This window comes from Camelus ferus, chromosome 21 (genome assembly GCF_009834535.1).
Source record: "Camelus ferus isolate YT-003-E chromosome 21, BCGSAC_Cfer_1.0, whole genome shotgun sequence".
NCBI classification, from domain to species: Eukaryota; Metazoa; Chordata; class Mammalia; order Artiodactyla; family Camelidae; genus Camelus; species Camelus ferus.
Genome location: NC_045716.1, coordinates 4,851,701 through 4,876,080, shown reverse-complemented (window position 1 = coordinate 4,876,080; position 24,380 = coordinate 4,851,701). Strand labels below are relative to the sequence as shown.

At 37.8% G+C, this 24,380-nt stretch overlaps 1 protein-coding gene across 1 annotated transcript in view; it reads left to right on the top strand.

The window, feature by feature from the left end:
- Nucleotides 1-24,380, top strand: part of SOAT1 (sterol O-acyltransferase 1) — a 58,650-nt gene extending 34,270 nt beyond the window's left edge. Inside the window, exons 4-16 of the mRNA XM_032463649.1 lie at nt 9,450-9,595; nt 10,651-10,710; nt 11,613-11,720; nt 12,551-12,833; nt 13,549-13,627; nt 14,204-14,285; nt 14,596-14,641; nt 15,411-15,540; nt 17,193-17,290; nt 18,515-18,613; nt 19,642-19,777; nt 20,372-20,517; nt 22,141-24,380. Coding sequence (XP_032319540.1) covers nt 9,450-9,595; nt 10,651-10,710; nt 11,613-11,720; nt 12,551-12,833; nt 13,549-13,627; nt 14,204-14,285; nt 14,596-14,641; nt 15,411-15,540; nt 17,193-17,290; nt 18,515-18,613; nt 19,642-19,777; nt 20,372-20,517; nt 22,141-22,197 — 1,470 coding nt within the window. The 3' untranslated portion in view covers nt 22,198-24,380. The remainder of the gene's footprint in view (nt 1-9,449; nt 9,596-10,650; nt 10,711-11,612; nt 11,721-12,550; nt 12,834-13,548; nt 13,628-14,203; nt 14,286-14,595; nt 14,642-15,410; nt 15,541-17,192; nt 17,291-18,514; nt 18,614-19,641; nt 19,778-20,371; nt 20,518-22,140) is intronic.

The following is a 24,380-nucleotide window of genomic DNA, read 5'->3' as shown; positions in this document are numbered from 1 at the left end:
ATTATTGTGTATAAGTTGAGATTAGGTTGTGCTGTAATAGTAATACAAGGTAAACACAAATAATTATGTCTTTCAAAAATAGAAGTGTATTTTCTTCTCATGTAAATGATCCAGAGGTGAGAACTCCACAGCTGATAGGGTGACTCTGGTCTTCTGGGACCCTGGTTTCTTCTACTTTCTTGCTGCATTATTCATAGGCTGTGACCCTTCTCATTGTCCACGTGGCTCCAGCCATTTCATCTGAGTTTCAAGGAGCAGAATTGATGGAGGGAATGAAAGGGGGCAAGGACCAGATACCCTGCTATCTTTTAGGGAAGTTTTCTGGAGGTTTTGTCAAACCAATTCTGCCTCTATCTCATTGGCAAGAACTCAGTTACCTGACCACACTTACGTGCAAAGGGAGACTGGGAAATTTATTTATTCTGGGCAGTTATGTGCCCAGGTAAAAATCAGGGATTCTAGTACAAATAAAGAGGTTAGGGAATAATAGGGTGACAGTTAACAGCCACTGCAGCAACTGTCCATTGTACTTTGCTGCTGCTGGTCTGGGTCAAATCTCACCTTCTTGTGTCTGCGTAAGTGTGACTGCATTCTCCTATTTGCCTTTCTGCCTTTTCTCGTTTTACTAAATACATAGATGTATCAGTCTCTAGTCTGCTTTGATGAACCTTGACAAAGTCAGTTCATGGTTCTTTATGATTTCATCCCTAATTTACAAAGTGAAGAAATGTACCTGCCATATAATATTGCCCCTTAGGAATTTCAGTCATTTAGTTCCATGAACACCTACTGATTGCTTCCTTTGTCAGGCACTGTGCCAGGTGCTGGGATTTTGAAGAAGTGCTTTCTGTCCTCATGAACACTGTGTATAAAATGGATAAGCAAGAGGAACAGCAACTGAACTAGATACCTTAAAAATGCTCTTTGAAAGCTGTAAGGTGATGTCAGTGCAAGTTCATATTTGTGATAAGAAATTACAGGATTTTAGTGCTCTGTTGAAGACTTGACAGTGATGGGTACTCTCTACTTTGCAGTTAATGAGAATCCAAAACATCAAAACTAGTCAGTGGTAATATTCTACGTATCACTGATTGAGAAGTAATTTCTTTTCTAATATTTTAATATCTCTGGAAACAAGAAAACACTGTGCTGTGTAGTGTAATTCACTTGGCAGCCTTTTTCTTAGCACCAAGCAAAACTCATTGGCATCTTAGATAAAATACATACTTAAAAAAATATGCACAAGGTTTAAGGTTTAAGATTTTGTTTTAATGTTGTGCTACCATATGAGTTTGCTTTAAGAAGAGGAATGTATTTTCTTATGTAAAGTTTTTTTGATTATATAAGTAGTGTAGGCTTATTGCAGAAAATTTATAAGAGATAAAAAAAAATGTAAAAAGGAAACAGTCACCACCCATATGCATACCACTTGGAGATAACTTTCCTCCCAGTAATTTGTTTTCCTTCCTCCATCACACACACAGACCCATGTAGACGCATGCAGGTATGTGTGTCATGGATACATCAGGGAAGTCAGCATCAGTTGATATATTCAGTTTGTATATTTTTCTGAACATCTTGTGGGGTTTTAAAAAAAATACTATTTGAAAATGTGATTTTAAAAATGATTTCATGATAGTCATTTGTATGGATACATCATTTGTTAACTACTAGGAGTGTATTTTTACTCCCTTCTGGTTTTCCAGCATTCAACAGTGGCTAGTAAAGAAGTGAAGAAGGTAGGCAGTGATGATGAGAAGCAGTAAAATCCACCATTTGGATAGTTAAGATGAGGGAGCAAGTAGATTAAATAAATGTGTTTCAGCTCAGTTTAGGCTGATAACAATATAATCTCAAGGAGAGGAGGTAGAAGGTCTAGCTCAATGATAGAATGTGTGCTTGGTGTGCGGGGGGTCCTGGGTTCAGTCCCTAGTGCCTCCATTAAGGGGGAAGAAAGAAAAAAAATACAAAATTTTTTAAAAATCCTGAAAAAACCCCCAATGTGATATCAAGGATAATGTAGTTTAATTTAAATTGGGAGATAGTCTAGGAGGAATTTTAAGTAAAAAGGGATTGTAATTCAGAGCTCTAATTTCATTAGCTGCGAGTTTAACTTGACCCTTTGACTTCCTGTATTAAGGATTATGTAATGGTTATGCTCAAGACTTTTGACTCTGGAGGAGGAGTTTATTACAGTACACTATTTAGGACTGTAAACCTCTTCTGCATTGATGCCTTCAAATGCAACTTTTGTAACAGAACTAAGCTAAACAACACCTTACTTTTTACTAGATGACCTTCCATTTTCAGGCTACATGTATGTTACATCATTGACTTTTTTTTAGGTTTTACTTTTTTGGCTTATGATGCTAATCACATAGAAATATTTCAGATAAAGTACAGTGGAAAGCAGTGTAGTGTAACGAGAACTCTGAAGTCAGATTGGAGTTCTGATCCTGGATCTACATCTTACAAGTTGTGACCTTGGGTAAGTCACATCACTGGATTTGTTCAAGCTTAGATCTCTCATTTATAAAATAAGAGTTGTATTGCCTACACCAAAGATTGTTTAAGACTAGAAGTAATGGATAAAAGCACCTGACAGAGTTTCTAGCATAAAAGTCATTCAGTAAATAATAGCCATTACAAACCTAACAACAATAGTGATTTTTAGTCCCTTTCCCTTCATAGCTTCCAGAAAGAAATGAGGGCTAGGTAGTTTTTTAGATAACTCCTTTTTCTTTATAATAGACATTGAATAAAGAGTGATATGAGTGGGAGTCCTGGTGCCAGGAGTTGGTTTCAAAAGCTGTTTGGAAGTATATTTCATACCTATAGTCTTGGCACTTGCTTTGCTGAAAGCTTGATGTACAGTGGTTAGCAAAAAGGCACGGTTTTAAAGTCAGGTGGGGGAGGCAGACATTAAGACACCAAAAAATAGAAATACAAAATTTTAAATTGTATTAAGCTCAATGAAGGAAAAGATTACGTTGGGGGAGAACAAGTTCTTGCCTCGTGCAGGAAAGAATTCAAGAGCGAGGCATGGTAAAGAGAAAGCAAGTTTATTTGGAGAGATACACACTCCACGGGCAGAATGTGGGCCATCTCAGAAAGGTGAGGGGGAGAGAAGCTGAGAGGTGTAGGGTGTTTAGTTTATAAAGTAAAAGTAGATACACACTCGATAGACAGAGTGCGGGCCATCTCAGAAGGTGAGCACGACAGAGTGAGAGCGACCACGAGGTGCAGACTTGTTAGGTTTTATGGGTTTGGCAATTTCATATGGTAATGAGTAGGAAGATTATTCTAGCTACTTTGGGGAAGGGGTGAAGATTTCCAGGAAACACCCCCACCCCACTTTTTGATCTTTGATGATCAGCCTGGGAACTGTCATGGTGCCTGTGGGTGCGCCATGAGGCTCAAGGTCTACAGAAAGTTGCGTCTTCCACCATCTTGGTTCTGACCAGTTGGTCCTGTCCTCAGTGGCTGTGTCACTCCTTTGGTGGTTGTGCCCTGCCCCCTTTCCTTCCACTTGAGTAAGATGCAGTAACTAAAGGGTGAATTCTTCTGAGAGACTTCTCTTGAGGGGTCAATTTAGTTTCAACACTGTATTACCTGTTCTATTGTGTTACCTGCTTTGCCCAATAAGGTCAGATTTCTGGTTCCATGTCACTGTGAGGTTGAAAGTTTCTCTGTGCAAAGCCAGGCAGTGAATCAACAAGTGATCCATGGACTAGCAATATTATCTTGGTAGAGTCAGAGTATAATTTTTTATACTCTGTACTCAGAGTATACATTTTTTGCTTTGTGTTTCTTTTTCTCAGCCTGCTTTTTAATTTTTTTGTGCCTATATGCCTTTGAAGGGGTTGCAAATGACCTGGCTCTTTTCTCATTATAGGACTCAGTCCAAATTAACCTCTTGTTTGGAAGCCTTTTTAGAATCATGATCTTTCTAAAGTGAAAATCTGAATATGTTTATAAACCTTGTGCTTATAAGGTTATTGGTTTCCCATTGCCCTTAGAATAAAATGAAAAATTCCTGAAATGGCTTAAAGACCTGTCGGGATCTAGCCCCTTTGATCCCTCGTGCGTATGCGACTTCACTGTGTTCCTACCACAGCATTTTCGCTTCAGAGTTCTTGTTCCCCATTCTTAGAATCTTACAAGTTGTCCTGTTGAGCTGCCTATTTAAAATTGGGGTTCTTTGAGCCCTAAAATAGAGTGATTCTGTTTCATAGATTTATCTAAGCACCATGCTTTTCTAGTTTCTAGTTAACTGCCTGCCTCCTTCCTTCTGTCATCTCTCTGTCTGTCTGTTGTTGTGCTGAGACAGTCGTCCGTGGGTGGAATTAATATTCATAGAGATGAGACTGAGAAGGTAAGCGAATTAGAAAGCCTATAACCTCCAACCTTCTTTTCAGGTTACTGGTATTAGATGTTTTTCAGGTTTATTGTGATCACATTTTGAAGTTCTAATTAATGCCACTTTCACATTATAGAACAACTCAGAAGAAGGCAGGAGTGGAGCGCTTGTGCTATAGTTTGATGTATGCCCTCTTACAAAGGGGATCTCAGGAATAAGCAGTCATTTTCATTATTTATTTTCATCAGTACTTGGATACGTGAGAGGAGGCGGCTGAGGAAACTTAATAGTGTTCGCAGTAGAGTTCTTCCTTGTGTCCCAGTGGCAGCAGCTTCCATCAACTTTAATTCCTCAGAGAAAGAGGAGAAGGGCATTGTCGATGAAAAAAAAAAATAATCAGTCCATCTGAAAAAGACATGGAAAATTTTTATTTGAGCCAAATTGAGGATTATAACCCAGGAACAGACTCAGAAAGCTCCAGGAACTGTTCCAGCCGTTAGAGGTCAAAACACAGTTCTGTAAGTTTTTGGGACAGATAGCCGTACAATAAACGACACATGATTGACAGTTTGCAGGTCTACATCTGCAAAGCAAGTAGTGGGGCAAAGGTCACTGGGGCTCCTTACAAGATTAAGAAGGAAGATTATCTTCTAAGGAATTGTGACCCTTGATGAGATTGAGAAGGTCTGGTTAATGCAGACAGATGCACAATACACACTATAGAAGAGGGAGGAGGCTCAAATGGGCAAAGAAAAGTTTTATGTTTACATTTTTCTCGTCTTGCCATAAGGAAACAGAGCAGGACCCTGTGGGGCCCTCGTGGGCACAAAAGCCTTTCCGTGTCCCCTGTTTTTTGTTTGTTGAAAATGGGCTTCATTCAGCCTCCTTCACCTTCGCTGAGTTCCAAGAGGCAGATTCAAACAGTAGCTAATTAGGGAAGAGAGTTCTTTTTCAGGAACTAAGGGCCCCACCCAGGTGAAGGACGATGTGGCTTCAGGCTGAGCACCAGATTCCTGGAACACCGCCCTGTTACCTCATGACCAGCCAGTCGGAGGAAGGTCACACACCCTGCAGCCCTCACCCCAAATGTTGCCTATTAAAAGCTTCTCTCCAAAAACCATTGGAGAGTTCAGGTTTTTGAGGACAAGCCACCCGTTCTCTTTGCTTGGCCCTGCAGTAAACCTGTCTCAGCTCCAAACTCCGATGTTTTGGTTTTTTTGGGTCTCGCTGTCCTTTGGCAAGTGAACTTGCTTTCGGGACAATAAAATAAATGCCCTGATGCTGTTGTTGGAGTATGGGGAAAAAAGGAAGGGGAAAGGAGCAACCCAGAAAATAACAGTACACCTGTGCTCAGGATAAGGGGCTCTAAAAACTTTTATTTTCTCTAAATGAGGGCCAGCAAAGAAGCCGGCTAGGATCCAACGCTGCAGCTGCACAATAGAAGGACCTGGCTTAACTTGACCCCATGCTCATTGTAATGTAATTAACGTTGCAATTTGAGCCTCCTCCCATAGGTTTCTCTGTGCCCATCATGGGTAAGAACCTGCCCAAAAGGGATGGTCAAGCCTGAGCACAAGGAACTGAGCCATCAACCAATCAATCAATCACAAAAAAACGCCCCTAAGCCAGGGTATAAGACAGAAGAAACAAAGGAGTGGCCCCAATTTTCCTCTCTTGGATTGACCCGCTCCCCAATTCTCAGGAGTGTATTATATTTTACTACCTCTTTACTTTACTAATACAATCTTGTTTATATCATGCTTTCTGTCTCTTGTTAAAAGTTCATTTTTTTTAGGTGACTAAGAACCAAGGTAACTTTTAGTCCCCCTTTCTGTGTAACAATATGAATAGGGGGCAAAATGTTAAGACCTTATTGCATGGTTTAGCCCCCATCCTGCCTCCCCTCCCTTCTTTTCTGACCTCACCTCTTAGCCCTCTTCTGCTTCAGCTGGAATGCCCTATTCTGTGCTGTTTCTCACATACGCCACAGGTGTTCCTGCCGCAGGGCTTTTACACTTATGCTTCTTTCTTCCTGGTACTTTTTCCAGGGATAGTGACTAACTTCAGACCTTTGCAAATGTCATTTTATCTTTGAGGCTTTCCATGACCTCTCTATGAAAATACCCCCACTTCCTGCTGGTCCCTTTGCTTTATTTCTTTCCATGACACTGCCCCCCTGTATCCTGTTCATCCCCACTGAAATTTTAAGTTCTATGGGGACGGGGCTAGGTTTTGTTTGTTTTGTCTCCAGCACCTACAGCAGTGCCCAGAACTGTACCTGGCACTTGGTGGAATGAATGCTTTCCCTTCTCTTCTTTTTAGTATATTTCTGTAGGGGGTCTGTCACTGCACAGAAGTTCATGTGCTTGATGAACAGGGAAGCCAGACAATCAGAAATGTTGGAGTTTGAGCAGAGACAGATAGATCTATTGCAGGGACAAGCAACGAGAGCAGGTGGCTCATGCTTACAAAGCCCCACCTCTGATGGTTTTCGGGGAGAAGTTTTTAATAGGCAACATCTGGGATGAAGGCTGCAGGGTGTGTGATTTCCTTTGGATTAGTTGGTGGTGAGGTAACAGGGTGGTTGTTCCAGGAATCTTGGGCTCAGCCTGAAGTCACCATCCTTCACCTGGGTGGGGCCTTAGTTCATGCAAAAGAACTCAAAGATATATCCCTTGAGGAGGAACCAGGACCCTGCCTCGAGGCTGCAGGATTATTTCTTGACTGTTCCTCCCTTGTTTCTGCATTCTCTCCCTTTGCTGATAAGCAAGTGTTTGAATCTGCCCTCTGGAAGTCAAGGAAAGTCAGGGAGGCTAAATGAAGCCTATTTCCTACAAACAAGTAATGGGGCACACAGAAAGGATTTGTACCAGGGAGGGCCCCGCAGAGTCCTGCTCTGTTCCGGGTCCTGGGAGAAAGAGAACCAGGCATGGCTTTCTTCTCTAAGAAGCCATTTTTGGCCTTAGCCATTTTGGGATCTAAGCCTGGCCAAAAGGCTTACCCTTGAACAAGTCTCAGTAATTAAAGATCTTAAGGGAAGTGAGGGAATGCAGAAACAAAGGAAAAGCAGTCAAGAAGCAATAGTTAAGGGATAAAACAGAGTCCTCAATGGATATACTTAACAATCCGATACCCATCTTTGAGTTCTGTAGGAACTAAGGCCACCCAGGCCTCCACCCAAGTGGAGGATGGAAGGACGATGCTGACTCTCATAACTTCAGTCAAGGAAAGCTTGGACTCTATGGACTTTGGCCCCAATTCTATGCTGAATTCTCCTCTGCTCAAGCCCCTTCATGAATATGCACGTACCCTTAGGTTAAACCTCCCCGGTTTTGCTGTTCTGGGAGACAGGGCTTCGGGAAAGGCCCCCTGTGTTCTCCTTACTTGCTGCGAGTCATAAATCCTTCTTTCTCCCGCTCTTTGGTGTGAATGCTCAACACCCACCAAGAGGTGAACCCAGTATTTTGGGTGACATTTCTACATGGGACATTTTTTGTAGCTGGAAAGAAGCCTTTATTTGTTAAGCAGTCCAACCCTAGAACTCAATGAGGGAAGAACCCTTTTCTGGAGGAGAGGAAGTTGTTTTGCTTTTGTTTGCGCAAGCATCGTGCCTGTTGAGAAATTGCAAAAGGAAGCTCAACATATAATTGAAACAAGCGAAAGGAACTAAAATGACAAACTGTTAGATGGCTTTAATATGAACAAATCATATTATAAAAACTCTTTATTCTTTTAGGGACCACAGGACCTTTATATTTTGCCCTTAAACTGACCTACATCATATGCGTTTTCTGTTTTGGCTGATTGCTTCCTGTCTCTGCTTTTTATCATATTGTCTCCTCATGCCACTTTTTACTCAAAGTCCTACTTGGTGGTCCTTCGAGGTTTCAGCTCAACTCTCAGCTCAAGAAGACCTTTCTAATCGTCTCATCCTTGCTTTCTTTGTTTGCTGAACTTTTCTGTGTTCTTTGAGTCTTCTCATTGATGGTTGTATTGCTCAGGTGACACCTAGATAGTCTACTGTGTGTTGTTTATATGTGTTTATCTTATATTTTCCATTTCCATGATCTGTCTTCTGAGGGCTAGTGTATTCTCACTGCTCAAGACCCAAAAGGCATTTGGGAACTATGGGAGATAGCAGTTTGAAAAGCCTTCGGATAGTTCCATTAGATACTCTGGTATTTTTAGGCTTTGCTTTTAAAGGACTTGGTCGAACTCTTGTTAAAACAGAATCCAGAAGAATGCTACTTAAGATATTTTAGGTTCAACCTAAATAATTTCGTTAGAAGAAAGAGCATTTTTTTTTCTTGAAGAATTATTAAGTAACTAATAAGTAGCAAGTAACACTTTGTTTTCCTTTGCAAAGGTGAATCTTGCCAATGTAGAAATACCATTTACAATTTGAGCACCCACAGTAGGTGGCCTACTATCATTTGAAGAAGTGCTTTTTTGCTTCATACTTTTCAAAAATTATGTAAGTCTTAAGATGTTAAAAATAGCCTGGGACCAAAATGTATAACAGTTTTATGTTATAAAAGTATGTATGTTATGGCTAGGTAAATATATAGTTATGAAAGTAGGAATAAACATTATTGTATAAATGTTGGTATTGTACAGAAATGGCATGATTTAAAATACAAACATCGGGTACTTGGGGCTAAAGACGTTGCTTGAGAAGAAAGGATACTTAAAGTTATATAATGCTGACCTATTATTGATTTTTACTTTTTGTCGTTTTCCAGATAAAAATTTGAGGAGGTAAAAATAGAGTTGTCATTTTTAGTATTTTTGTTATTTTATTTTTGTATATCATTTGTAGGAGTTCGTTTTGTAGGTGATGACTTTGATTTATGCTTAAAAGAGTTTAAATTTTTTAAAAGACATAACTCATCATGTTGCTTTTTCAGTAGCCATTTCTGAAACTACAGGTCAGTTACAGAAATCACTTCTGTTTTTATTCCTGTGAACTCACTTAACATGGATTCCTTTTGGTCCAACTCTGTTGAAGAGACCCCTTTAGAAAAATGTTAATACTCCATAAGCTAGCTATAGCGCCTCATGTTTTCCTTTATTTGTTTTAAAATTCTAGGAATTGAAGCCATTTTTTATGAAGGAAGTTGGCAATCACTTTGATGATTTTGTGACCAATCTCATTGAAAAATCTACGTCATTAGACAATGGAGGTTGTTCTCTGACATCCTTTTCTGTTCTTGGAGAGAACCACCACAGAGCTAAGTAAGTATGAGTGTTAGTTCCTTTTAATACACACATCTGTGGTCAGAAAGTGACTGCACTAAAAATGCCTGCATTCACACTTGAGCTCCACATTTTATTAGCTGTGTGTTGCCTTGGGCATACTATTTTAAACACTTGAAGATTGGATTTTTCATCTTAATAAGTGGATTATAACAAATGCACACCACATTTATGACCTTGCTGACTTACAACAGCCAACACTTGTTAAGTGCTTTACATTTAAACAATGTCCCAGGGAGGCGGACCCTATAGCTGTCTACATATTATAGATCAGGAAACTGAAGCACAGAGCAGTTATATGTTGCCCAAGATGACACTGTGGGGATTTGAACCCACAGTCTGGCTCCAGAGCGTGTGCTTTTTCACTGTATCATTAAACCGCCTCTCTGTTGTACCCTATACAATACTTGCAAGAAAATACAGTACAATTAGTATTATGTTTTTTTTAAACTGGCCAGTCATCCAGAGCATCTCTCCTATTCTGGAGGACAGTTTTGACCAGAATAGTCAGCAGAAGGGCTAGTGGTACTGCAGAAAGCCATAAAGAAATTGATAATGTTAGATGTTAAAATGTGAGATTTTAGTAACTGGAGTCAGTCTTTAGATAGGAGGCTCTTGGGGATTGTTGGAAGCCCTCAGGGGAGGGCGTCGTAAACGTCAGTGCAGTTTGGAGGCTAGATCAGTAACACTATGTGAACTGGAGTAAAGGAATGGTTGGAGGCTTGTTTATGACCTTAGGAATGTTTAGGAGAAGAAAGAGTGGTTGTCATGATGCCTGTGATGTCAGGAATGCATTTCCATGGGGACTGATGTATGGGGGCTCTTTGAATGCTGCTCATCCTACCTCAGCATTGTTCAGAAGGAGTAGATGAGATAACATGCTTAAAACCCTTAACACAGGACCTGGAGCATAGTGAGAAGGCAGCTTATTATATTACAAGCTGTAGTTGGTAATATTCCTTGTCTTATCCATAGATTTAAATTTCTTGTAATGCTTGACTTATATTTTGTTTTCACATCTTGATTCTTCTCAGAGATCAGAGAGCGCGTCCAGAACATGGAAAGATTTTTGTTATCAGGCGATCTCTCTTAGAGTGAGTATTTTTGGTTGCTTTCGTTAACTATTAGTTTGAATTTAAAAAATCAAACTATTCTTAAAAATTTTACTTATTTTTAATTAAAAAAAATTTTTGTGTGGGGTAGGTAGTTAGGCTTATTTATTTTTTTAATGTCTGTACTGGGGATTGGACCTAGGACCTTGTACATGCTAGGTATTCACTCTGCCACTGAGCTATGCCCTCCCCCCTCAAGCTGTTCTGACGGTTAGAATCATTGCATAATCTATGAATGTTAAATGACCTTGTTCTGTATTCATATAATTCTTAGTTTTGATATTTCTCTTTGTGCATTTGCCATCTCTTGCTCCTTCTTTCTGGTCTTCTGGTTCTGTATCTAGTTTCAAAGGAGTTAGAGATAAGAATGATTATTGGTCTTCTGATAAATTCCTTGAAGTTGTGCTGCAGAGAACTGGTTACCCAAAGAGCTAGAACAAAAGTTTTCTAATGAGGTAAACTACTTTGAGAGAATTCTGGTGTTGCTGCCTTCTTGATAAAATTTTTTCATCTCTTCTTTGGCTAGCCGGCTTAGAGACGTGATCGTTTTCTCAGATTTGCTTATTTTAGTACTTGATTGTGTGGATTTTATGGGGGGAAAATAAGCAATATAAATTAATTGTGGCAAGCTCATTTGTGAAGTGAAAATAAAAGGCGCATTTTGAGTAGGTAATGAATATTTCTTTGGAAATGCTCTCTGAGTAGATCATTTATTTACTCATTCATTTATTAGAATACTGACATTCATTAGTAATATTCTGTGATTACTGTTTGAGATGTTTTTGGAGGGTGGATTAAGGATCTTCTGTACTGCTTTAAAGTCTTTAATATGTGGTGTTTTAAAAATTAAATATTAGTAATTTTTATTTGAACTACATTTACAGTGAGCTGTTTGAGGTGGACCATATCAGAACAATATATCACATGTTCATTGCCCTCTTCATTCTCTTCATCCTCAGCACACTTGTGGTAGATTACATTGATGAAGGAAGGTAAGACAAGAAAAAGGATGTTTGCTTAGTTGATGCGTGGAGTATTCAGAGTTTTCACTGTATTTAAATTCTGGTAAAAGATGATTTGGTTACAGTTGCTTCAGAAAATCCCAGAGCAGCTGACTTGAGGGTGAGATTTCTCTCTTCTGAAAAGTACAACTAAGAAAAATGTTAAAAGTTTATTAGTTTTATTTTTAAAATGGTCTGTTTTAATACACCATATTAATGGTTTCTAGCTTCCTTAGTGAGAGAATTTTGCGTATAGGACTTACCAGTTTCTACCATGGTATGCATTTTAGGTTGTTTCTTGGAAAAATTAGCTTATTGGAATTTAACATTGAAAAATGGGATTTTTTTAATATAAAAATCAAATAAAATGACAGATAGTCATACATTTAATTATGTGCTTTATTAGTGAACTAAAATTTTAGCTAATGATATAATAATTTATTGGATTCTTGAATTGTACTACTTTCTTCTGAAAAATCATCTTTTCTATGTAACGGTGATCGCTATTTGAATATTTTAAATATTAACTTTGCCATAGAATGTTTAGAGCTTAAAATGTATTAATGTGAGAATCTAATCTTTAAGAAGTTCAAACCCTTATTATTTTAGGTTATTTTAGATGTCTTGTGTTCAGGGACCATATTATCTTAGGGCTCTTAGAAAATAGGTAAGTTATAGAGCAGAGGCTTAGGAGCATAGTGTATTAGTGTTGTGGGGTTTCCTAAAGTTGAGGGGTTTGGGTCTTAAAGTTTTTAATTTGATCAATCAATGCATATTAAAAATTTATTTCTGTGTTTTTTCTGTGTGCTTTTTCTCCCCAGGCTGGTGCTTGATTTCAATCTCATGTCTTACGCTTTTGGCAAATTTCCCGTTGTTATATGGACATGGTGCACCATGTTCTTATGTACACTTTCAGTTCCCTATTTCCTGTTTCAACGCTGGGCCAGAGGGTATCACAGGAGTTCTCATCCAGTGGTCTATTCTCTCTTATATTGCTTCCTTTTTGTGGTCTTCCAGACTGTAGTGTTAGGTTTTGGACCACCTTATGTTGTGCTAGCATATACACTGCCACCAGCTTCCCGGTGCATTATTATACTTGAACAGGTAAGATTTTGAGTGTTGCGCAGTGCAGTGCCATGCTTAGTTAGCTAGGAGGTGGTGGTGGTGGTAGTAGAAGATGTTATTTTTTGTTACATTGGATAAATTTTCATATTTGGTTCTTTGTGCTATTATCTGTAAAATTAAAGTGTTAGACTAGATCATCTCATCGCTTAAAGATTTGTTCTAGCTTCAGTGTTTTCTGGTTCTTGATAATTGAAATAAGTAATATTGAGCCTTTCTTGATGAATTCAGGTTTTGTTCTTGAATACTTTTTGAAGAAGCCGTCTATATTCTAAGTATATTTGTAATTAAAAACTCCACTTTTGAAGTGTCAGATTCATTGTTTTGTCATATAACCATCATAGAACCATCTAAAAGATTTGTTTATATGTCCTTCAGAATTTTCTGACTTACATTGGCTGTCTGTAATGCTCTGTTGGACTGATGGAAAGAATGACTTTCTTTGAACAGGCTTTTAATTTCTTAATTTGTAATATACCTGTAATAGATGGTGCTGTTAGATGCAAAATAATTTGCATAATAACATGTTCTTTATAGAATTTGTTTTTCATTTGCTTTATTCCATAAAAGTGGGTTTGAGTTGGTGTATACAAAATTAGGAAGTTCTTTATGTAATTATAATCTAGTGCTGTTTTGCAGTTGCTTGTAGGAGACAAGACAGTGATAGAAAATTCACTTTCCCCTTCCTTCTTTGTAGATTCGTTTGATAATGAAGGCCTATTCGTTTGTCAGAGAGAATGTGCCTCGGGTACTAAATTCAGCCAAGGAGAAATCAAGTATGTGATTCCATTAAGTCAAAGGATTGTTCATTAGGGTATCTTAACCTTTGGTGTTTTTACTAGGATGGCATATTACCTTCTGTAAACATTATGTTTGATTTTAAATATATAGAACTTGAAAAAAAAACCAATCAACCTGTTGGAAGGGGAAAAATATTTATATATATTTATATATAGGATTTGTATTGATTTTAGAAGACTCTATTTCCTGATTATTCCTGTTTTACCTTTGTACCCACAGTTTAAAAACATTGCTCATTAGACTTGCAACTTTGCATAATGTTTATAGAATGTTAATAGACTCATCACACCCCATGTGCTTACAGCTTCTAGAATTGTTGCTTCAAACTCCAGAAGTTATCTCTAAGTCACAGGAATAAGTTAGTTTAGGGGGATTGGTAACATTTGGGTAATATAAGAATAAGAAGCCATCATTTGGGGAGATCAGGAAGAAGCAACACGAGCTAAGAGAGCTAGTTTTTTGTCGTCCCTATTCTGTGCTTATTTTCCCCTTTCAGTTTTGCTGAAAGGGACTGAAGAGCCTCCAGTCTAAGTGTAGTTTTCCTTTTCCAGGCACTGTTCCAATACCTACAGTCAACCAGTACTTATATTTCTTGTTTGCTCCTACACTCATCTACCGTGACAACTATCCCAGGTAACGGCACTGGCCAGTAGAAATGGGGGAGCACCAGGAAAGTGGTGGGCGCGAGGTGGGGTGGGTAGATGGGGGCTGTTTTCTGTAGGGCTGCAGAGCACATCGAATGGGTTTTAACTTTCTTGCTGGCACGGGAAACCCCAAATGGTGATTCCAGCAATACGATTTGATTACAGCAATTTGAGACAGAATTATACAGATATTTCCTATGTCAAAAAAGATGTTCTGTGTGGGAAAATATTGTGAGGATTTTTTTTAAGTTCATTTATTTACTTTATTTAGAAAAGTTACTTTGTTTCTTCCTTTTTAGGACTCCCAGTGTAAGATGGGGTTATGTGGCTATGCAGTTTGCACAGGTAAATTTTTTTTTTTTTAACTGCCTAAGGTTTGTTGGTGGGAAATGGGGATCTGAATATAGTAAGAATAATTTATGACGCAACATTGTAAAAAAAAATGACTATAAATCAATAAAAAATGTTTAAAAAAAGAATAATTTAATATATTTAAAGTGTTGGTAAATTCATGTCTAGTGGGAGCTCTAAAACTCTTACTGAAGTCTTGGTAAACTATTCTCAGTACAGTAACTGGTATTTGTTTTGCCAACATCAAAAGTAATTTTCTACAATAAAAGAATTTGTTTTAATTAAAGTCATTCCATTTGGTTACTTCATTATGCATCTAGGTTAATTTCCTCCTCCCTTTCTGTTTTTTATTCCATTTTTGGATGTATGTCTGTGGGGGTATGGTCTGACAGTTCCCCAACCCCTTAATGGGATCATATACCACAGAAGTTCCTACTGAAAAATCTTGTGTTAATCAAATACCTATTTATGAAATAGGTTCTTTTTTTAAGGGTTTCGTGTGGCTGGAAAAGTAGGTTCCAGAGTCTGATTTTTCAAAAATGCTATTTGGTAAAGGGTCGGGAACAGGTGTGGTAGAAATGAGGCTTGAGTACTATCTTTGAAAGAGTCCAGTTTGGCAACCTTACAGACTAGTGTTAAATGGAATATACATGTGTAAACATTAGTTTTTGGGTCACATATGTATCTTCTTTTGAAGGAAAGAAATCACTCCATCTTTCCTTGTCAAGCCATCATTATTATAATTGTCTTTATCATGTTTCAGTTTTTGGGATGCCTTTTTTACGTGTACTACATCTTCAAAAGGCTCTGTGGCCCCTTGTTTCGGAATATCAAAGAGGAGCCCTTCAGCGCCCGTGTTCTGGTCTTATGTGTATTTAACTCCATCTTGCCAGGTAACGTGGGTACTGGTTCATTTGGCCATTCCTAAAGTTGCACGGAAAACAGAAAGCTGTTGTGTGTGAGCACCTTTGATTTACCTGCTTTTCACTGTAAACTCATCTACACGTCTATACCGCCTGTGACCTCTTTCCATTTGTCTCACAAAGGAAGCGTACTTCCAGTCTCTGGCCAGTCTTTCCATTTGTCTTCTGACTTTCACTCATATTTTGCTTTCTCTGACTGTGGATAGTCCATATTTTTGCTTATCTTCCCATTCACTATACAGTCACTATAATCTTGCTTCTGATTCTACCAAGTCACTGAAATGACCTTTATTAAAATCCCTAATCTCCAGCAGTTGGTTTAGCCCTTATTTTATTTAATCTCCATGAAACGTTGGGTGCTGTCGACCAGTTTGAAATCTCTCTAGTCACTCTCCTATTCTGTCTTTCTGGCCATACCCAGTCTCCTGTCTTCATTCATTCCACTGTTTTTTTCTAGAGATATATGGTTATCTGTTACATGCCAGGTGCTGGGGACACGGCATTGAACCAGACATACGTACTCTTTATTCTCTGGAAGCTTGCAGTTTAGTTGTATTTACAGTTTACTTGTTCTCTTGTGTCTGTCTATTAAATGTTGGTATTGTTTCTATCATCAGGTTCTCTCTTCCTTTCCTTCTCTCACAGATTTCTTCTAGTGATCCTCTTTGGTTTGCTTCCCCAAGATTTACTCCAGTAAATTCTTTTCTCTGTCCCTGTGATAGGGTATGTGTTACATACGTATGTCTTCCTCAGTAGTCTACAAATATCGTAAGATTAAGGACTGTGTCTTCTAGCCAGTCAGCCAGTCACAGTCTCTCTACATCGTAGACTCTATAAATATTTTTTGAATAAACAAGTGAATGAAAGGGATGGGCATGTAAATGGATACTATACAGTGTAATGTAATATATATTAAAATGCTGATGAACTTTGTCTCATATTGGCTTGACATTTAACAGGGGGTATTGAGAAATAGATAGGTTTGCCTGGCAGAGTGGTGGTGGAAGGTTTCTTCCAGGTAGTGGGATGGATTCAAAGGCCTGGAGTATTTCAGAAGGACAGAAGTCCAGTTGTGGAGATGTTTACAACCCTGGGGGTAGAGGCAGAGATGTTAACCTTGTCACTATCGACATTTTGGGCTGGATAATTCTTTGTCTTGGGAGGCTGTCTTGTGCATTGTAGGATATTAGCTCCATCCTGGCTTCTGACAACTACATACCATAACACATGGCCCACCCCTTGAATGATGACAACCAAAAATGTGTCCAGAATTGCCAGCTGTCTCCTGGGGACAAAATCTCCCCGTTTTAAACGGCTGGTGTAGAGGAATGCGTGGGGGCCAGATTTTAACGGACTTTTACAAATTAAGCCATACATCTACGCATTTCTGTTAAAAACAGTCTGGGTCACTGGTCATCTATAAAACCCATTTGGGAGGAAATTATTCCTTTATTAAGAGAATTAACTTTCAAAAACCACCATATCATTTCTGAGATGGGTAAGCTAGAATAATAACTCTTAATTTTACAAAATAATTCTAGCTAAGCAAATGATGACATAATTAACCGATTGGTACGTAAGCTGTTTGGAAAGACTGTTAATATTATTCATCTTATGTTTAGGTGTGCTGATACAGCTCCTTATTTTTTTTGCCTTTTTGCACTGCTGGCTCAATGCCTTTGCTGAGATGTTACGCTTTGGTGACAGGATGTTTTATAAGGTAATGTGTACTTGGACTCAGCTTTCTTTTCATTTTGTTTGTGTCCTAATTGTTAAGCATCTGAGTGTTACTGGCTACTAGCTTTTTTAAAATAAATGTGGAATAATTTTTTTCTATAGGTTTTATCAATATTAATTCTGAAATTCTGTTACTGATGTAGTTGGCATAGTCTTGTCTTTTTTTCTGCCTTTAGTATCTGCTCCCTTAGTACCATGTTTGGTTCCTGCTGGATCCTGTGTTGGTGATTATGTAGGAAGGCATGTGTCTAGAGAGCATTCTGAGACGTTGCTGACTTTTTACTCATTTAAAATTGGCTGCTTGGTGCTGTAGGAGTGATCTCAGCAAATTACGCTATTTAAGATTGTTGAACAGTTCATGAAGGAAATAACTTTTCCCTCCTTTATTTTGAAAGGTATTAATTCTTCTTAAAATAGTATTCTTACACTTCCAAAGTTGGAATTAAGTTCCGGACCAGAGAGTGGTTCATAAGTGTTCTGTAATCCTACCTCAAGCCCTCTAGAATTTTGTTTGTTTGTTGATGTTTTGGTAACACTCCAAGCCTACCCCTCCTTTCTCAGAGAAGTAGTGTGGGTTGCAGATTTTAGATGTCTTATTCCATTGGTCTGATCTTAAAGTAGGAAACAGGATATACATATATTGGAGTCAGCCATCATATCACTCCTTGTACAACTTAAAATTTTGCTGTTCATGATACCAGCAAACAGCTCTTAAGGGTTATCAGGCTAAGTCTGTGTGACCTTAGAATTCTCTCATTGTGTTTTAGCAAGGTAAGGGGGATTTACTGGTTGTTACTTTGATGAACATTAGGCTTAACAATTCTGTATGTTGTGTATCTTTCATCATAACTTATTTGATTAATACAACAGAATTAATGTCACATTGAACACTAATGATCAAAATGCCTTTTAAGATTTTTCTTACATCAGTGTATGGACTAACAATTTATCATGACACATTCTGAGTGTCACATGTGTATGTTCTTTGGGAAGATTCAGGGATTTTTGCTTTGGTTCTGTGTATGTATGCTTTTATTTATTTAAATTTACTTTGTTTATTTTGGGTGGGAGATAATTAGGTTTATTTATTTTTTTAGTGGAGGTCCTGGGGATTGAATCCAGGACCTGGTGCATGCTGAGCATGTGCTCTACCACTGAGCTGTACCCTCCCGCAAATGTGGTTTTATACCTTTGCCTTTTTCCTCAGGATTGGTGGAACTCCACATCCTACTCTAACTATTACAGGACCTGGAATGTGGTCGTCCATGACTGGCTATATTACTATGCTTACAAAGACTTTCTCTGGGTAAGTAGCAAGATTTAGTTAATGTTGTTCTAGAAGTAGAGATTCTTTTCCAGAAAGTATTAACATTATGCAGCTGCAAGAAGTTATACTTGGTTGTCTTCAGTTCTCTTGTGAGCCATTTATGTCTAAGGAACTGCTTTGAGACCAGTTTGTATAGTTACTTAGACTAATACCATGCTTTGCCCTGGGTTTTATTTTACATAATTACAAAGTAAGAATGCCTTTGGAATCTTTTCATTTTTTTTTTGTTTTTGTTCCTTTATTAGAAGTGGAGAAGACACCTATTGATGGATTTACAACTCTCCAATATAGATTATTTTTATTTACTTAATTTTTTTATTGATGTATAGTCAGTTACAATGTGTCAATTCCTGGTGTACAGCATAATAGTATAGATTATTGATATATATCTTTGAGACATTCTTTAGGGCAGAATGTTTCTGAACTGATGAAATGGAATGTTGAGTCTCATGGGTGATTAACTCTGGATTGTGGGTTTTAATTGTTAAGGGCACTATTTGGCTACAGGACAATGCGTGTTGCAGATTACTCTTTGAATGTTCTTTCATTTATAAGTGTAGTTTTACTTAATGGATGAGGCAAATCCGTTGTTACTAAATCTTAGTTTTGTTGCCTGTAAAATGGTACCCGCCCAAACTACCATGCGGTGTTTGTTACTCTAAAGGTTGAAATTTGATGTGTCCATTGATACAGGAAAACTGTGTTTTGTCAGCCATAGTGAGTTACAGATAAAAGTTAATGTTTTTGAAAATATGCCCGATCTTCCAACATTAATGGTTTTGAAAATGCCTCATTTTAGTAAAAAAAAAAAAAAAAGGATTTTTAAGCTGTCTGTTTTGTGGTTATTTTAGCACATTTAGATTAATCCAAGGAGTAGACTTAGAAAATCAAATACGAATATAATTAAACAGGTGTCTTTAGTTTGTGTTGATTATAAGTCTTATGTCGTTCATGCTTAGTTACTTACTTTTTAAAAATTGCTTTTTAATATTTTCCTTTCACTCTAGTTTTTCACTAAGAAGTTCAGGTCGGCCGCCATGCTGGCCGTCTTTGCCGTGTCTGCCGTCGTGCACGAGTATGCCTTGGCTCTCTGCTTGAACTTTTTCTATCCTGTGCTCTTCGTGCTCTTCATGTTCTTTGGAAGTAAGTATCTTGACATGCCGTGAGTACTGAATATTATGCTAAAAGATAAATTTAGAAAATAAAATTTTAAAATCAATGTAGAAAACTAGGCAGTAAGTAGTAATACCATTTCAAGGCAGTGTTTGTTTATCAGGTGGTAAAAACACTAATTTTTGAATAGTTATGTGCAACTCTGATGCAAGACGCTGACACTTTGAAATGAGCTAAATAACCTCTTGAAGACTATTGGTAACACTGGTCTGATAGTTCATAAAAGCTAAAAATAACTTTGCCACTCTTAAGCTCTGTCACTGTTCATCCCCTGGAAAAAACTAACCCATTTTCAGGTGGAGTGGAGAGGGACAAATTAGAATATGAATAATTCCATGAAGTATATTTTCACCTGTTCTGAATACTGTCTAATTTCTAAATCATCACTGATTAATAAATTTCAACACTGAAGCTTCACTTTTATTTATAGGACCAATGGCGAGAATAAAATTTGTATGTACACACTTGGTGCTGTTTGTGATAATTAAATGATTAGAACAGATACCTGAGGCCTGATTCTGTTTTGATGAAGATACATGTTTTTTGTTGTCTTCCTGACTTTAGTGGCTTTCAACTTCCTTGTCAACGATAGTCGGAAAAGGCCAATTTGGAACGTTTTGATGTGGGCTTCCCTTTTCACGGGCCACGGAGTCATCCTGTGCTTTTATTCTCAAGAGTGGTATGCACGTCAACGCTGTCCTCTGAAAAATGTGAGTCATCAGTCGGGCTGGAGGAGAAAAGTAACCTTTTTGTCCCCTGATTGTGAGGGTTAGTGGGCAGCGTTAGGGGGAAGGGAGTAGTGGAGATTATGATGAATTAATGTTAAGGGGAGGGAAATGTGGAGTAAAAGCATTAACTTATTATCTGATCTTATTGCACTGTCCTTGAACTTTCCCTTTTCTTTGGTTTTCTTCCCATTGAACTCTCCTAGTTCTTAGTTCTCTTCTTTTCTTTTTTTCTTTTACTAATTTTTCGTTAGCTCCTTCTAATATTTTTCCTGTGTCCCGATAGTGTTGGTCTTCTCCAGGGTTTTCCCAGTGGCATGTGTATCCACCCCAAACCCCCAAACATGTATCTTTTTAAAAATTTTTCTTTATCAATAATCAGTTATGTGATACACATTCTTATTCACATATTTTTTGTGCTTATGGAAGTATATGATGCTAATAGCCAATATTTATTAAGCTCTCAATGTTTGGCACCCATGTTAAGTGCTTTTTCTTTTCTTTTCTTTTTTGGGAGGGTGGGGGATTAATATTAACTGTTTTCTTTTAATGGAGGTACAGGGGATTGGACCCAAGGTCTCATGCATGCTAAGCATGCACCCTACCACTTGAGGTATTCCCTCCTGCACAAACAAGTACCTTTTATCTCTTCCTTCCCAGAGTAACAAACTCTTTGTCAAAATGTCCAGCTAGACTTGTATGCCTAGGATCCCATTTCTCTTGATTCGTTGGTGGTGGTTTCTTTTTTTTGTAATCATATAAGAGTCTCATTCTTAGCACTTTAGCTTTCAGCTGCTTATGGATAGCCCCCAGATATTTAAGAGGGGATGCCTTCTTGATATATCTGCCTGGGTATTTCTCACAGGTGCCTATAACTGAAGATACTCACAATCAAATGAATCCGCTTCCCTCCCAAACCAAAGCTTCCCCGACGGTCTACCCTGATTTTGCTGTGCTGCCCTGACGCCCTCTCCTATTTCCTATGAATCCCCTTTGTGCGTTTGAACCAACTGCTCTGGACTCTGTCTCTGTCTCTGGTCACCCTGCTCTTTTGCACTCAGGTTTCACCTGTCAGATTTTGTTTTATCAGAATCCAGTTTGGATGCAACATCATCCATGAAGCTTTTTCAAATTCTTGCTCCAGTCTCTTTTTTTATTTCTGAACTTTCGTAGTATTTCATCTCTGCATTTAGATAATTCAGTAATTTAAAACCTTGTGGTATAGTGATTTATGTATATTATCATCCATAACCTACCACATTTAGATTTGGGGCTACTAAAAGCAGGGCTGTGCTAAAATAAAATGCAAGATACAGGAAAAAAGTAGTGCCTATTTGAAATTTGATCAGGAGTCCAGTGTAGTTCTGTAGAGTTTACTGGACTTCCAGAGCTTCATGTAAAGCTTCTAAATCAAATCTGTGCTGTAGATAAAAATGATGAGCATCTTTTGAATTAGTGAGCTGCTTTTGGCTTAAAGGTCACTCAAGTGCCAGGAGGCATTTTAGAGATGTACAGTATGTGACATTAGCATCCCCTGTCTACCCCGTATTTCATGCATACAGTGCACACAAGTAAACTACCCTTCCACTCTTTTTTTTCCCTTTGAAGCCCACATTTCTGAATTATATCCAGCCCCATTCCTGGACTTGTCGCTACACGTCTTAGAAGCTGGGACTTTGTTTCCTTCCTTGACACTGAAGACTGAGTATGTTCTACCTGATTTGGGGCCAGCATCTGTTTCCAGTCATTCCTGAAGTCACGTATGTCATTTGGACCACTGCAGGCTTACAGAGCTCCCTCCATTCATAGGTCACCTGAAGCTGAGCTGTTGGAAGTTTACTGGATGCTCGTACACTTGAGCAATTCTTAATTTTTTCCTTTTTGGGAGAAGGGAGACTTACAGTTGATTTAATAACAGATTTTTGCTGGGTCATAATGGCTTTAAATCTCAGACATTCTGTTTTGTTTCTTAACTCCATCTAATCAGAGACTAAATATTATGTTTTCTTGGCCACTGAATTAGCCAAAACACTGATGAAGAAATCATTTAAATGCCTCTGACTCAGAAATTTTGACATGTACACTGTTGGAATGTATGCTAAATAACCATTCAGTTGGGCAAGAAAATAATGTGGAATGTTTTGCTATTTCTAGTAGAAAGAGAGAAAAATACCTGTTTTTCCAAAGATAATCTTGTTACACATCCTAATTTGTGGGATTTAGTTCACTTCTATTTAACTTTTATCTTGTTTTTGTTGTACAGTGTAGGTCATGGTATTTGTGAAGCAAAATTATCCCTTTGACCTTGAATTCTTGAGTTTGCATCCATAATATTATGTATTGAGGGGAACAGAAGTAGGAGGGGAAAAAGAAAAAAGTGGCACAGGACAAAGGAAAATATTTTCTCTTAATACCTTTTGAAGTAATTTTTTAAAAGAATTTGCAGAATCAATCATTTGTTTAAATTATTTTATCGTGGTACTTGTGTGGAAGATAACTTTTTTATTGTTTATTAAACTGTAAGATAATAACTTCTTTGAAGTTACTTAGAAGTAACCTTTGGTATAGTTATTTTATTGTCTAATAAATACTGATTTGAATTATTTTGCAGACTAGTAAGTCTGTAACATTAAGTATTAATCACCATTAATATTAAACTGAATATTAAAGATCCAGCAACTGGCTTCTGCATTTGATCAATTATTATACTTTTCATGGTAGTATACTTTAGGTGCAACAAATTAATATGTGATCATTTGCAAGAAAATGTACTTTATAAAGTGTGATGTTCCCATGTTATAAGATGTCTATAGCTAATACAGTGTGGTGTGTAGGGCTGGTTTTGGTTGCTTGTATAGGTATGATTATATTTGTCAAGATTGAGCTTTGGAAGGGATATTGGACACCATATTCAACTTTCCACACATAGAAGTGAGATTTAAGAATTACCCAAAATATTTTTGTTATTTGGAGCAGTCACCTTGAGAAGCTGTCTTGGTGTTCTAGCAGCCCTCCTGCTATCCAGAAGGTTTTGGGAAATTTTTGCAAATTGTTTTAGTCAGTTTGAATCTCACAAGAAGGTAAGTAGAGTTCCTGCATAGTCACAACTTAGTTTGCACCACAAGTACCCAGCTTAGTCACCTTTTTTGTTTTCCATACTTTTCATCCAGTTGAGTGTAGGCAGATCCAGACTCAACAGACCAAAGTGTACCTCGAAGAAGGTTATTTTTAAAAAGCTACTTCCCCGTGTCCCCAAACAGTAATTATTTGTACAGCGGTATTGTGCTTGCAATGGAATAACCTCTAAATAAGCCTGCTTTAATATAGCTTGTAACTTCTGGCATTTTGATTAAAAATTAAAATGAATCAGTCACTTGAATTTTTAACTACATTTTAAATTGAGTGAGCTGAGAAAAACAGACTGGTCTAAACAGATTGGGCTACGAGTAAGCAAATGGAATTCTGAAGTTTACTACATTTTCTGTTAAGTACTGTAAATGTGCGGTCTCACTGGGAGGATTTCGTTGCTCTGTACTGATTCTGAGTACTGTATTTATTGGACTGATCAAGAAAACCTCTTTGTCTTCTCTTTTGCTTATTAGTGATTTTTTTTTTCTGCCCAGGAGTTTTAAGTGACAACAAATAATGTGTATGTAACTGTCAACTCTTTAGAATGATAAAACCGTCCTAAAAAATTTTCTGAAACACTTAAAGGAATAGCTCCTTTCTGTGGAAGATGCTAGTTTGATCGCCTTGGTCTTACTGCTCGCTGCTTAACGAGAGTCGTTCTTTTAAGTAACTACCTACACTCTTTAAACAAGTCAATTAAAACTAAAACTTCCTATTGA